General features: G+C 44.2%; 1 protein-coding gene across 27 annotated transcripts in view; it reads left to right on the top strand.

Moving 5' to 3' along the window:
- The window catches only part of KLHL3 (kelch like family member 3), a 317,329-nt gene that overhangs the window by 274,135 nt on the left and 28,318 nt on the right, over positions 1-14,876 (top strand). For all 27 annotated transcript variants that reach the window (XR_011389740.1, XM_070076153.1, XM_070076145.1 and 24 more), the window contains 2 exons: positions 6,420-6,536; positions 11,256-11,405. Coding sequence is in view for 26 of the 27 variants with exons in the window: in XM_070076153.1 (XP_069932254.1) it covers positions 6,420-6,536; positions 11,256-11,405 (267 nt within the window). In the remaining variant the exon portion in view is untranslated. The remainder of the gene's footprint in view (positions 1-6,419; positions 6,537-11,255; positions 11,406-14,876) is intronic.

The following is a 14,876-nucleotide window of genomic DNA, read 5'->3' as shown; positions in this document are numbered from 1 at the left end:
GGAAATGATACTGTTTCTTTGTTTAAAAGTGAAACCCTAAGTATGCCCTTGTGGATAAGCTGATTATTTCATTCTGGTATCACCTGTCCCATGATTGAAACCCCAGGGTCTCTGTGTAGGTTTTTATAGACCAGGGGTTGACAAGTTTTTCTTGGCCCTGACAGTAGATACTGTAGGCTTCGTGTGTTACAGATTCTTAGCTCTGTTATAGTAGTGTGCAAACAGCTGTAGACAATACATAAACAGATGATGTCACTGTGTTCTAATTTAATTTTATTTAAAAAGCAGGTGTCAGGCTGGATTTGGCTGATGGGCTGTATGTAGTCTGCCACCCACTGCCAATAGATGTGGAAGAGGCAGCTAAGACAGGTGGGTCAGGCCATGAGCACTGGTGTTGGGTTTGTGCAGAACCCAGCTTTGCTTCCTTCTGGGTCTGGGACTTAGAGCACATAGTAAAGGGTCAGAGTGTCTGCTCGTTGGGTCATCGTGATGATTTAGGGGGATGATGTCTAAGATGAGTCCCTTGATGGAAGGGACTGTTGGGAGGGAGTTTAGCTGCATTGAAGAGTAAAGCCAGTTGGAAGTTTATTCGCTTATTTTTCAAGCATGAAGTCTAAATGAAAAAAAAAATGTGGCCTTCTCACTGCTGAGAAGGTCACTGTTGTTGCCAAGTGCTGTGGCTTTCACAGCTGAGTAGGTAAATAGTGCAGCTAAGCGGAACCAGTTAGACAAGTCAAGCCAAAAATGAAGATAAGGTCAAATATCGACTTTGGTGGACTCAGCTTGCTTTTTAGCTTTTATAACAAAGATTAAGCTGATTGGTGGGGAAGAACATGAATGATAAATCAGTTCTACCTACTCAAGGACTTAGAGTTCATTCTTTAGCAAAGCTTCACTCAGCAAACCACTTGGCATTGTGCTAGGCAGCATGAGAGGCAGGAGGTGCAGAAACGGAGCAGATACAGTTCATGTTGCAACAGCTCACGGGCTGGTAAATGGGAGCAGGAAGAGGCACGGATCACCACCTGCAAGGCAGAATGGAGCTGTGCCCGCCCACCAGCTAACCGGCAAGGCCAGATGTCTCTATTTGACTCTTCCTTGCTTGCCAAGATTCCCGCCCTCTTCTCCTCTCCAGCCTGGACCTGCCTACCTCCTTACATGCTTCTGAACTCATTTGTCCGTTCATTCATTTAGAAAGTATTTGAGTGTATAATATGTGCCAGCAAGTAAGACAAGGCCCCTGTTCTCATGGACCTTGAGGGCTAGAAGAAGAAACGATTATTCACAAAATAATGCTCTGAGAGTGAGGGGCATAGCTCTTACTGAGTTTATAATAATTTAAAAGCTGAACCAGACAAGGAGGATTTCTGCTGTGTCATGTGCAGATGTGTATACCATAGAGGCTATTTTATGTGGGAATGGGAACAGACTCTGCAGGCACACTGCCCCTCTCCTGCTCTGCTTCTTTCCTGTCTCTTCTCTTTATTCTCAGACTGGTTCCTTGCCCAATTCAAGTTATGCCCAGCCTGACTTAAGTATATATTTAGGAAATAGGGCCAAGTATTTTAAGTGTAATGCATTGTTAATATATCAATACAGAAAGAAAACAGAGTGTTTTCCCCTCTCCTGGCAGGGAAAGCTGTGATTTCAACTTAATGTGATGTTGTTAATGTTGTTGCTTGTTTCCTTTTCCGTTATAATTTCTTTTCTTCTCCCTTCCACTTTTATTTTGAAAATTTCAAGTCTATAGTAAAATTTGAAAGAATGAATATGCATACTCTTAGATCCACTAGTTAATATTTTGCTTCATTTATCTATCTCCTTAAAGATTAAAAAACTGGGGCCAGCGGTGTGGCATAGCGGGTAAAGCCGTTGCCTGCAGTGCCGGCATCCCATATGGGCACCGGTTCGAGGCCTGGCTGCTCCATTTGCCATCTAGCTCTCTGCTATGGCCTAGGAAAGCAGTGGAGGATGGCGCAAGTCCGGAAGAAGCTCCTGGCTCCTAGCTTTGGATCGGTGCAGCTCCGGCCGTTGCCGCCAATTGGGGAGTGACCTCTCTCTCTCTGCCTCTCCTTCTGCCTCTGTGTAACTCTGACTTTCAAATAAGTAAATCTTTTAAAAAATTTAAAATTAATTTGAAAGGTGGAGACAGTGAAAGACAGACAAATATCTGTCTGTCTGAGAGATGTCGCATTCACTGATCTACTCCCCAAATGCTGGTAACAGCTGGGGCTGGGCCAGGCTGAAGATAGGACCCCAGAACTCAGTCTGGGTCTCCCATGTGGGTGGCAGGGATCCAAGTACTTGAGGCATCTCCTGCAACCTCACAAGGTGCACATTAGCAGGAAGCTGGAACTGGGAGCAGAGCCAGGACTCAAATGTAGGCACTCAAGTAAGGAATGTGGTGTCCTAAATGGTATCTCTCTCTCTCTCTCTCTTTTTAAAAAGATTTCTTTATTTATTTGAAAGACAGAGTTACAGAGAGAGAGGGAGGGAGAGACACACAGACAGAGATCTTCCATCCTCTGGTTCACTTCCTAAATGTCCGCAATGGCCAGAGATGGGTGGGTCCAAAGCCAGGAGCTAAGAGCTTCTTCTAGGTCTGCCTCTTCAAGGTCTCTCAAGTACTTGGACCATTCTCTGCTGCTTTCCCATGCACATTAGCATGGATCTGTATCAGAAGTGGAGCAGCCAGGACTAGCTGGCACCCCTAGGGGATGCCAGCGTCTCAGGTGGTGGATATATCCACTATGTCACAAGTCCCCAACCAGTTGTATTCTAAAGAAAGTCATCTTCAACCTGTGGGAAATTTGTCTCTGCTTACCTAAAGGCTCCCTTTTAGGGCCAAGCCAACATATGTTCACTGTTTAATGATAACTGAACATTTACTGTTATGGATTATATAAATTCTGAGTAGGATTTGATGACTTTGGAACCCTTCCCAAGAGTCATTAAAGTCCTTGGTCTTTGTCTCCTGGGCCTAGATCATTCATATTCTCACCTGAATAAACCTTAAGTTTACCTTTTTTTTTTTTTTTAAGATTTATTTACTAATTTGAAAGGCAGAGTTACAGAGAGAAAAGGAGAGACAGATGTTCCATCCGCTGGTTCACTCCCCAGATGGCTACAGCAGCCAGGGTTGGTTCAGGCCGAAGCCAGGAGCCAGAAGCTTTTTCAGGTCTCTCACATGAGTGGAGGGGCCCAGGGATTTGGGCCATCTTCCTTGCTTTTGCAAGTTCATTATCAATGAACTGGTTTGGAAGTGGAGCAGCCAGGGCTCACACCAGTGCCCACACAGGCTGCTGGTGTAGCACGTGTCAGCTCTACCCACTATGCCATACTCTGGCCCCCAAGTTGTATCTTAACTGTTGGGGAAAACATCCTCCCCTCCAAATCCCTAGAGATTTAATCCTTCATTTTGCTGAGGCACTGAACAGTAAATTATAGGCATTATGATATTTTGCCCTTAAGTATTTTAGTATGTGCCTCCTAAGAACAAGAAAATTGTCTTTTCTAGCCATAAATCTAACATTACACCAAAGAAATTTAGCAAAGAAATAGCAGTATTATCTAATGTATAGTCAGGACTCAAATTTTCCTGACAGTTTCCCCAAATCCTTTTTAATGGTTTCTTTCTAGGCCATAATCCAATCAAGATTTATGCACTGCATTTAGTTGTCATGTCTCTGAATCCCCTTAATCTAGAGCTGTTGAACTGTCTCTCTGATTCTTTTTCCTTTTAATCTTACATAATACTGACAGTTCTGAAGAATCCAGTCTGGCTATCTCATGGAGTGTCCCTGATTGTTTCCTCACTGTAAAATTCAAGTTAATTTGAAGTTGAATTTTAGGAAGGATACTGTGTGGGGGATGCCATGTTCTTCCCACTGGATGGCAATCAGGGAAGCAGTGTAAGTTTGTTCTGCTGTTGGTGGCTTCAGAGTTGACCCTTGTGTAAGGAGGTGTCTGTAGATGATATGCACGCTGTGGGCTGGCACCTTGAGGACTGTGTCTTCTTTCAGTTTGAGCATCCGCTGATGATCCTTGCTGAATCAGTCAGTGCATCTGTGATTCCAAAGTAGTGTTTTTAAAGTTCTGTCTACATTTATTTTATTTTTGATTGTTTTAAAAAAGATTATTTATTTATTTATTTGTAAAGCAGAGTGACAGAGAGGGAAGAAGAGAAGAGAGAGAGAAAGTTCTTTTGTTGCTGGTTCACTTTCTAGATGCCCATAACAGACAGAGCTGGGCCATGTTGAAGCCAGGAAACAGGAACTCCATGGAGGCCTCCCTCGTGAGTAGCAGGAACCCAAGTACTTGGGCCATTATCTGCTACCTCCAGGACACATTAGCAGGAAACGGAATCAGAAACAGAGAGGAGACTCAATCCCAGGCACTTTAATAAGGAATGGTAAGGTTTGGCCTCTGAAGCAACAGCTTACTCTGTTGTTCACCCTACCTTCTATATTTATTATCTGCCATTTTTTTAAAAAGAAGAGCCCTTCATACAATTTTTAAAGTCTTCCTGTGGACCCATAGGTTCTGTTTTTTTTTATTACATTGTCATTCATTATTTTTTTTTAAAGATTTAATTATTTGAAAGGCAGAGTTAGAGAGAGAGAGACAGAGACAGATACAGAGAGAGAGAGAGATTCCATCTGCTCATTCACTCCCAAAATGGCCGTAACAACTGGAGCTGTGCTAGAGCAGAGCTGGGAGACAGGAACGTCTCTTGGGTCTCTCACTTGGGTGCAGGGATCCATGTACTTGGGCCACTTTCTTTGATGGAGCAACCAGGAGCCCGTGCCCATATGGGATGCCAGGGCCACATATGGCAGCCTTATCTACTATGCCACAGTGCCAGCCTACATTATTATCTTTTTTAAAACTATGAATACTGTATACTGAGATTCAGTTTACATGTAGTGAAATGTACAGATGTTAAGTATACAGTTTGATTAACGTTGACAGATGTGTATGCACGGTGGCATACACATGCCACCCTTTCAAGAACACACGTATTTTGATGAGAAGTTTCCTCTGCACCACTTCTGGTCATTCCCTGACCCTGTCTTACCCTGAAGCAGTGCTGGTCTCATTTCTTCATTATTCTCGTTGATATTTAAACTGCCTCACATATGAGGGTACTTCAGAAAATTTCTGAAAACATGAAATTAAAGGATGAGTTTACTTTGGTGTAAGAACAATTTTAAAATCCATGTTTAGCTTTTAAAATTTTGGACCCAAATAAATTCATACTCTTCATTTCATTTTTCTACGAACTTTTTGAAGTACCCATGAATGGGCAAAGAAAGCCCCATCCAGCTGGCTGTGTGTCCCAATGATGTCATTCTTGATCTGTGAGCACCTTCATTCTTTGGTACATCAAGGTGTTTTCTTTGTTGTTTTTAAGATGAAAATATCCAAGGGCATGGACGCTATCTTCATAATTTCTCCACAAGTGGGCTTCAGGTTCTTTGGTGTTTATCTTGTTACAATAGTGTTGCAGCAAACATCTCGCACAGTGAAGTGAGTATTTTTGTAGGCTCAAGCTCTAGAAGTGGTATTTCTAGGTCAGAGTATGCACATTTAAATTTCTGTTTGATATTACCAAATTCTTCCCTCCCCTCTTAAGAAATTGTACTAATTAAGTTTCCACTGACATTGTTAGTTTCCCCACAACCTCACCAACAGTGACTTGAATCTGTGTGTATATGGTGGTACAGAGTTTGAACTTCACCTTATCCCTGAGCAAAGCCAATATCCAAACCACAGATCCTCCTTTGAGTTCCTCCAGTTTTTTATTTTACATAGAAGTGCAATTTCTCTTCAAAAGAGAGGTTAAATCCAAGGAGAAATTTTTACACTTCTCTGTCATTCAGTGTCACATTTACCATCAGAGCCAGCTTTAGGCAAAGGGCATTCTTCCTGTTTTTATTCTTCATTAACTGTCATGGGGGACAGATGAGGAAAGGGGTTTGGGGGACAGAATGACATTGCTCCCAGGGCTTCTGATCCTCTTGAGCAGTCCTTGCAAATTAGTTTCACAGTTTCTGCTCTGCATTCTATTCTCAAATAACTATTGGAACTGATTTTTTATGTTAGACTGAACCTTGGCTTTGTTATACTGTGTGTGTGTGTGTGTGAGAGAGAGAGAGAGAGAGAGAGAGACAGAGAGAGAGGGAGGGAGGGAGGGTGAGAGAGAGCGAGAGACAGACAGAGAGAGAGACAGAGAAAGAGACCAGTCTGAGGCCAGCTAGTAAATGCTGGTTTCTGTTTTTGTTGTATTTTAAATTTTGAATCTTAGGTTAATTGCCTTTGTGGATCACTTGTAACTTTTTTTGTCTTTTCAGATTGAGAAGGTTGTTTGAAAACTGTTGTCTCTTTGCTGAAGATACCTTTGTTGTTTCTCTTCATAGGTGTTTGAGGCTGTGATTTCGTGGATCAATTATGAGAAAGAAACACGTTTAGAGCACATGGCAAAGCTGATGGAACATGTCCGGCTCCCTCTCTTACCTAGGGATTACCTGGTCCAGGTGAGCGATTTCTTGTTTACCCAGACCTCTAGGAACAGCAGTGGGAACCCTGGTTGTATGGGATGGTTGAGGATGAATTTTTTAGATTTTTATAATATGAGAGGCAGAGAGATGCTGGGGGCAGGGTGTGGAGAGAACAGGAGGGAGGGAGAGGGAGAGAGAGAATGAGAGATACTGAGAGACCACAGGTTCTGGGCCTGTAACTTAGTCTAAGTTTCCCATGTGGGTAGCAGGAACCCAACTGCTTGAGCCATCCCCACTGCCTCCCAGGGTATATATTAGTGGGAAACTGAAATTGGGATTGGAGCTGGAACCTGAACCCAGGTATTCTAATATGGAAAATGGGTGTCTTAGTTGTGGGCCAAATGCCCACCTCAGAGGATTCTAATGGGTTTGCCAATAAGATAGTTAGATTTTAGACCCTTCTCTACTACTTACTGGCATTGCATTTTTTTAAAAGATTTTATTTATTTGTTTGAGAGGTAGAGTCACAGACAGAGAGAGGGAGAGACAGAGAGAAAGGTCTTCCATCTGCTGGTTCACTCCTCAAATGGCTGCAATGGGCAGAGCTGTGCTGATCCGAAGCCAGGAGCCTGGAGCTTCTTCCCGGTCTCCCATGCAGGTGCAGGGGCCCAAGCACTTGGGCCATCCTCCATTGCTTTTCCCAGGCCACAGTATAGTGCTGGATCAGAAGAGGGGCAGCTGGGACTAGAACCGGTGCCCATATGGGATGCCGGCACCGCAGGTGGAGGATTAACTCACTGTGCCACAGCGCCAGCCCCTGGTTTTGCATTTTTATTGAAGCTCTTCAGGTCCATTTCTTGTTGCATAGAACAGATATAATAGAGCACAGCAGGGTTGTTCTGGAGGCTGAAGGGGTTACAACTGGTCAGTTGTTCAGTGCAGAGACTGGCATTAACACCTGTTCAATAAAAAAGCTAACTGCTTTTACTCCAGGGGTCATTTCCATGTTTCTGTGTTACCTTTTTACCTTAGTTTTGGGCAACTTGAAGCCCAAATCAGGACTGTAAAAATCACTTCCTACCAGGTATCCAGAATCCATATTGTTTCTGTTTCCTCCAAGAAAGGAAAGAAAAAATTTAGAATTATGAAGTACTTTTACTGGGCCTTGGAGCTTTTGGAGGTAGGGATGTGTCTGGGGTCACCAGCCAGTAGAAGTGATGGTTGGGATTCAAACCCAGGTCAGGATGGCTCTGAAACACACACTTCTACAGGTGTCCACAGCTGAAAGGACAGCTACCTCTCTGTCCTCTTTACCGTTACCTGACTTACTTGGTACAGTAAGTGGCAGTAGACATGCCCACATGGGGTTAGAGGGTAACCGTTGAAATTCATGAACAAAACAGAACATGAGGCAGTTAGCTCTTGCAGCTGTCCCTGAGACATCTTGGGAAAGAAGGGAAGGCCCAGCCATGGGCACTGGCACGTGGGAAATTTTGTCAAACCTCAGCTTTCTCATCAGGTGAAAACAGGATTGTCTGCATCCACAGAAAGCCTGTAGCACTGTTCAATGATTTTTTTTTTTTTTTTTAGAGATTTATTTGAAAGACAGAGTTACAGAGCGAGGTAGAGCCAGAGAGGAGAGCCAGAGAAGAGAGACAGAGAGACAGAAGTCTTCCATCTGCTGATTCACTCCCCAAATGACCACAACGGCCAGAGCTGAGCTGATCCGAAGCCAGGAGCCAGGAGCTTCTTCTGGGTCTCCCACGCGGGTGCAGGGGCCTAAGGACTTAGACCATCTTTTACTGCTTTCCCAGGCCACAGCAGAGAGCTGTATTGGAGGTGGAGCAGCCAGGACTCAAACCAGTGCCCATATGGAATGCCAGTGCTGTAGGCAGGCCGCTGCTTTAACCTGCTGCGCTGCATTGCCGGCCCCCCGTTCAGTGATTGTTGGCTGATGTTCCTGCTGTCTTTGCAGATACTACCATGACTGCAAGCAGCAGGTACCCTGGTGTCCTCCTGAATATGGGTCAAGTCCTTTGCTTGTGGCTCTGTTGTCCATAGGTCTAAGAAGTCAGCGAGATGATCTCGGAATCTCTGTGCCTCCCTCAGTCCTCTAGGTGGTACCATCCAATGGTACCACTGCCCCCTGGTGGTAGCCTATCCTTCCTGTAAAAGGGGTCTCCTAAGCAGATGGACTGAGCCTGCCTGAGTGCCTAGGGTCAGAGTTGACCCCCTGTCCCATGGGTAAGACTGAAAGTGGAGGTGGGTGTCTCCCTTCCACAGGGAGGGTAGGCAGCCTGGCATCTGGGTTCCAGAGAAAGTTAAAAGGACCTTTAGACCTGTGGTCATAACCTCCATCTAGTGGTCCCTAACACCATCAGGTGGCCACAAACTGAAATGTAACATACATCAGGAAATGGTTGTTGGGCTATTACAGAAAAGTAGGGTTAGAAATGAAGGCAGTTAAGGGTAATGGGTTTGAGAACTTTAGTGTGGGACACTTCTTTTTAAAAGGGCTTTTCTTGGGCTTTGGGAGGTGAACACTAATGGAAGAGGATGTTTCATTTGACCTTGAACCTCCAAAGTAGTGTAACCTGCTGGGCGTGGTTGACAGTGGGGGAGGGGAATCCACACGGCCTGACCTCTGGGGCAGATTGTTCCCCTTTTAGAATAGCTAGTATTTATCAGGTTTTACTGAGCATCCTGCTTACCATCCTGGGAGGCAGCAGATGATGGCTTAAGTGCTTAGGCCCTTGCCACCCACATGGGAGGCCTGGATGGAGTTCCTGGCTCCTGACTTTGGACTGGCCCAACCCTGGCTGTTGCAGGCATTTAGGGAATAAACCAGTAGATGAAAGATCTTTTTCTCTCTGTTTCTGTCTCCCTTTGTCTGTTGCTGTGCCATTCAAGTAGATGAACACAAAGAAATATTTAAAAATAGAAGGCCGTATTAAATGTATAGCATGGACATGATAAAATATAGATCCCACAAACACTGTCATTTCAACTGTCCTTGAGTGTGCAGTGGCGCAGAGGCACGTTACATTCCCCATGCTGCCAGCCAAGCTCCCTGCCCGCTTCGGGTCATCGTCATCACGCCGACTGCAGCTGTGTTCCTGTGCAGCGCTAGCTGTCTGGGGAGCTTATGCATTATGCGTCTTCCCAAGCTCATACTGAGACTCTCTCACACCTTAAAAGACCCTAAAAGTTGATGATTTGTCCCAACCCATTTCATTCCCCTGGTGCGAGGGTAATCAGTACCTACCAAGGAAACAGTGTTCCTGGGGAAGGGGGCGCTTAGAGGGGGAAGCAGCCTGGCCCTGCCAATCCTTCTTTTCCTGCCAGCCCCAGTGCTGCCTGGCTCGTGACGTCCTTGGCCATGTTTCTGTTCCTAGAGACAGAGGGGGTTCCCCAGGGAGACTGAGGTAGGCCTTTTGCATGGCTAGCTTGAGGGCTGAGACAGTTGAGGTGGGAGCCTGTCTTGTTCTCTATCTGGACCCGTGCTCCTGAGGGGCCCGCATGAACTGACTGACCTGCAGACAATCCATTGGTTTTAGCTGTTGATGGAATTCATCTTTCCCAAGGCCAGCTGACCTGGGAAGACCACACTACCCATTCCACACACGCCACCTGGTGGGCTGACCTGGGCTGGCGTGGGATAGGAGAGCCAGAATGGCTTCACCCTTAGTCTTGCTCACAAAACATTAACGCTTCCATTTGCTGAGCACCCTCCTGGGCCCTGAGCCGTGGCATACGAGGTGAAGATGCCAGAGTCTGAGCTTAGGTAAGGTCCGCAGGCCGCTCTTCCTGCTCTGCTGTTATCATCCTGTCGGAGAGGGCCTCATCAGCCAGCCTCCTGCCCTGACACTGCAAGATGAGGGATGTGAATCCTTCCTTTTGACTGCGGTGTTTCGTATTCAGTGCCTCCAAAGTTTAGCTGATGGATCCCGCCTCCTTTCCTCTTTCCCTCCCTCTTTCCTCCCAGCTCTCTGGCCATTTCCCCTAAATGTCACAGAGCATTCAAACCAGAAGGAATGAGTGGAGAGGCTTTCAGGACAACTATTTGTCATTTGCTTTGCATAGACTCCCTTAATCCTCAAAACCAAACAGGGGCCGTGTTGTGGCACAGCTGATTAAGCTGCCACTTGTGACCTTGTCATCCCGTATCAAAGCACCAGTTAGAGTCCCAGCTGCTCTGCTTGTGATCTAGCTCCCTGATTATGCACTTGGGAAGGCAATGGAAGATGGCCCAAGTGCTTGGATCCCTGCAATCCATGTTGGAGACCCCAATGGAGTTCTGGGGCTCCTGGCTTTGGCCTGGGCCATCCTTGCCCATTGTGGTCTTTTGGGGAGTGAACCAGCAGATAGAAGCTTTTTCTCTCATCTCTCTCTCTCTATCTCTCTGTCACTCTGCCATTGAAATAAATAAATAGATAAATAAATATTAACAAACAAAACTAGTGAGGTTGTAGATACCTGTAATATATACATTTTATGGATCAGAGATGTTAAGTGGTGGAGCTGGGATTTCAATCCCTGTGTGATGCCAGAGCCTGACCGCTTGCCCCGTTGTGCTCCTGTAATGTGGGCAGTGGGCACTAAGTTATATCTCTGTGGATCTTTTTCTTGGGTCTGAGATGATATGGTGTGGAAATGAATGAATGAGGGAGTGCAGGCAGTTCTTAGGCCAGGGAGGGAGCTTGGGAGATGTGGCCTAGCCCTGCTGCAGGATCACCTATGGGTTATTACCTCCAGACCGTGGAAGAAGAAGTGTTGATAAAGAATAACAACACCTGTAAGGACTTCCTCATTGAGGCAATGAAATACCACCTGCTCCCTCTGGACCAGAGGCTACTGATTAAGAACCCAAGGACCAAACCCAGGACTCCAGTCAGCCTACCGAAGGTAAGCCCCAGCCCCATCACTGCTGAGAGCTGGGACTACATCCTGGGAAAGTGGCCTTCTGCTCCCGCCTCCAAGTCTGCCCTCAGCCCTGCTGCCCTGCCTCTCGGTTGCATCTGTGCCTAGAGATGGAGTCCACTGGTTCCTCTTGAATCTCCTGGTCCTTCTCTCTTCTGGGGTCTCCCTTTCCTAAGGATTTCAAGGTAACCCCCATTGTCATCAGGGAGGTTTGAGAGGAGCTCACCTGCCTCTGACCTCACACCATGGTTCATGTTCTGTTCCTGTTGGAGGCAAAGGAATGGCTACACTGGTCTTCACTTACCGCGGGCTGTCACAGTCCTCCCTGCAAGCCTTTGAGTCAAACTGTCCCAGTTTGGTTCCTTCTCTCACCACGGGGGGCACATAGAGGACAGCTAGGGCTGTCCAGGAGGGCAGGGGGGACATGAGGAGTCTGACAGATGATCAATCAAACAGGTGAACTTGAGAACTTGGAGGGAGAAGCCAGGGGCAGGGGAGGAGGAGTGTAAGAGAGGGGTCTGGGCCAGGGACTGGAAGTCTGTGCCGGGTGCTGGCGGCTTTGGCTCCCTGCAGACCTCCTCCCCTCCTGGCCCGCAGGCCCTCGGTCAGCAGAATGAAGGGTGCTGCGCTGTGCTGTGCTGCACCCTGATGCCTTTGTGTGTGTTGTTGAAACACGCATTGCAACTTCTTCATATTTTTCAAAAAGAAATAGCTTTCTTTACTTAACTAAATGTTTCTCAGTGTAGATTAAATAAAAGGATTTTACAATTTTGGGATAAAGTAAAAGCTGCCTGAAACCCCTCCTAGAGGCAGCCGCTGCTGCCATTTTGGTGAACTGTCTTCCATATGTTTGTGCGCTTATCCACAAAGAGATACAAATGTGTGCTGTTAGATAAATGGGATCTTGCTGTACAGATGGAAATATTTCATATGCTGTTGATGTTGTTGGTGTGGGTGCAGTTGGCATGTAAATGGTAGTGGGTACGCGGCATTTAGTATGTATTTAACAGCCCTCTATTGATGGGCTTTGCCGTAATTTCCATTTCTGGGGGTATTATAAACATTTCTCTGTCAAATATCCTTTTAAAGATAGTATCTTGTTTCACTTTGCATTTCTTTAATTGTGAGTGAGATTAGTGTTGGTTTTATATGATTATTGGCATTTGTATTTCTTTCCTGGGTCTTCTCTGTGTCCTTTGCTCATTTTACTATTGGATTGTGTATTTTTTTTTAACTGATAGTTTTTAAGGGCCCTTTGTACATTAAAGAAGTTAGGGCTTTATATGTCTGTATTTCAAATGTTTTTCTCTTAGTTTTCAGTTTATCCCTTGTTTGTAATATTTTCTCTCAATGTGTGCCTTATATTTTCATTTTCTTAGCAGTATCTTTGGAAGAGCAAAACTTTTTTAATTAATTATTTTACTTGACAAGTAAAACTGATGTATGTTTTTCATGTACAACATGATGCTTTACAATATGTATACTTTATGGATTGGCTAAATGTAGATAATTAACATGTGTGTTACCTCACATATTTACATGTGATGAGAATATTTAAAATTAATTTTCAGGAATACAGCACATTTTTCTTGACTGTAGTCTCTGTTGTACAATAGCTCTGTTGAACTTATTTCTTCCAACTAAAATTTTGCATTTTTTAGTCAGCATCTCTCTAACATTACCCCTCTTTAGTCCATGAGATTAACATTGTATATTTTACATGTAAGTGAGATCATGTAGTATTTGTCTTATTGTGCCTGGCTTGTTTTTCTTAATATATTGTCCTCCACATTCATCCATGTTGTCACAAATGGCATGATTTCTTTTCTTTTTCTTTTTTTTTAATTTGTCAGGCAGAGTAAGACAGTGGGAGAGAGAGACAGAGAGAAAGGTCTTCCTTCCATTGGTTCACCCCTCAAATGGCTGCCACGGCTGGCGTGCTGCGCCGATCCGAAACCAGGAGCCAGGTGCTTCCTCCTGGTCTCCCATGTGGGTGCAGGGGCCCAAGCACTTGGGTCATCCTCCACTGCCTTCCTGGGCTACAGCAGAGAGTTGGAATGGAAGAGGAGCAACCAGGACTAGAACCCGGTGCCCATATTGGATGCCGGCACTGCAGGCGGAGGATTAACCAAGTGAGCCACAGTGCCAGCCCCGGCATGGTTTCTTTAAGTCTAACTAATCTCTCATTGTACATGAATACCTTGTTTTCTTTATCTGTTCATCTGCTGATATAAACTTGGTTTGATGCCATCTCTTGGCTATTGCGAATGAAGCTGCAGTGAATATGGGAGTGTAGGTTTCTATGTGACACAGTGATTTCATTTCTATTGTGTTTATACTCGGTAGTGGGATTGCTGGTGTACGTGGTAGTTCTATTTTCAGTTTTTTAGGAAGTTCCATGCTTTTTTCCATAATGGCTACACTTAGAAGAGCAGAAGTTTTAAATTTTTCATTTTTTTCTATTATGCTTTGCTTATTTTGTGTTCTAGCTTGGAAAACCTCACCTAATTTAAGGTCACAAATATTTTCTGCTATGCTTCCTTTTAAAGTTTTAGGTTTTACATTTAGGTCTATGCTTTAGTTTGAAAAGCTCTTCATATATATATATATACATACACACATATATGTACACATACACATATACACTGTACATGATAAAATGTCAAGTTTCATTCATTTTGCATATGTTTGTCCAATTGTTTCACACCACTTATTGGAAAGATTCTCCTTTCTCCATTGAATTACCTTATTACTTTTGTTATAAATAATTATGGGTTGATCTGTTTTGGAACTTCATTCTGGTCCATGTTTATTTGTCTTTATATCAATACCATTTTGTCTTGATTACTAGCTTTATAGTTTTATGTTAGTGTGAATTCTCTAGTTTTTGTCTTCAAAGTTGTTTTGTTATTCTTGGCCCTTTGCACTTCCATATAAACTTGAGAATCAGCTTGTTTATTTCTACAGAAAAGCTACAGGGAATTTGATTGGTAGTTGTATTGAATCACTATATCAATTAGGGAAAACTTTCATTTAACAATACTAAATTTTCTGATCCATGAACATAGTATATGTCTTCAATTTTTCTGGTCTTCTTTAATTTTTCTCTTAAATCTTTTATAGTTTTCAGTGTATGGGTCTTGCATATCTTTTGTTAGATTTATTCCTAGGTATTGCATAGTTTTTGATACTATTGTATTCAGGGACAGTAACTTCAGGAGATAGTTGAATACCCTGGGCTGGTGCTTTGGGGTAGAGCTGGTATTTAGTGTTCTCTTCCAGATTGTTAACTCCTCTACGCAATAGTAGATTCCAGAAAAGCGGGCATTACTCATCTTTTTCCTTGGCACACAGCCCAGATCCTGGCACATGGTGGGCAGTAGTAAATTTCATCAATGAAAATGATGTGTGTATACATGCATATATATTTAAAAGGCCTCTTTATTTATTTGAAAG

This window comes from Oryctolagus cuniculus, chromosome 6, assembly GCF_964237555.1.
Source record: "Oryctolagus cuniculus chromosome 6, mOryCun1.1, whole genome shotgun sequence".
Taxonomy (NCBI): domain Eukaryota; kingdom Metazoa; phylum Chordata; class Mammalia; order Lagomorpha; family Leporidae; genus Oryctolagus; species Oryctolagus cuniculus.
Note: the sequence above shows the minus strand (reverse complement) of the source record. Positions and strands in the feature narration are given on the sequence as shown.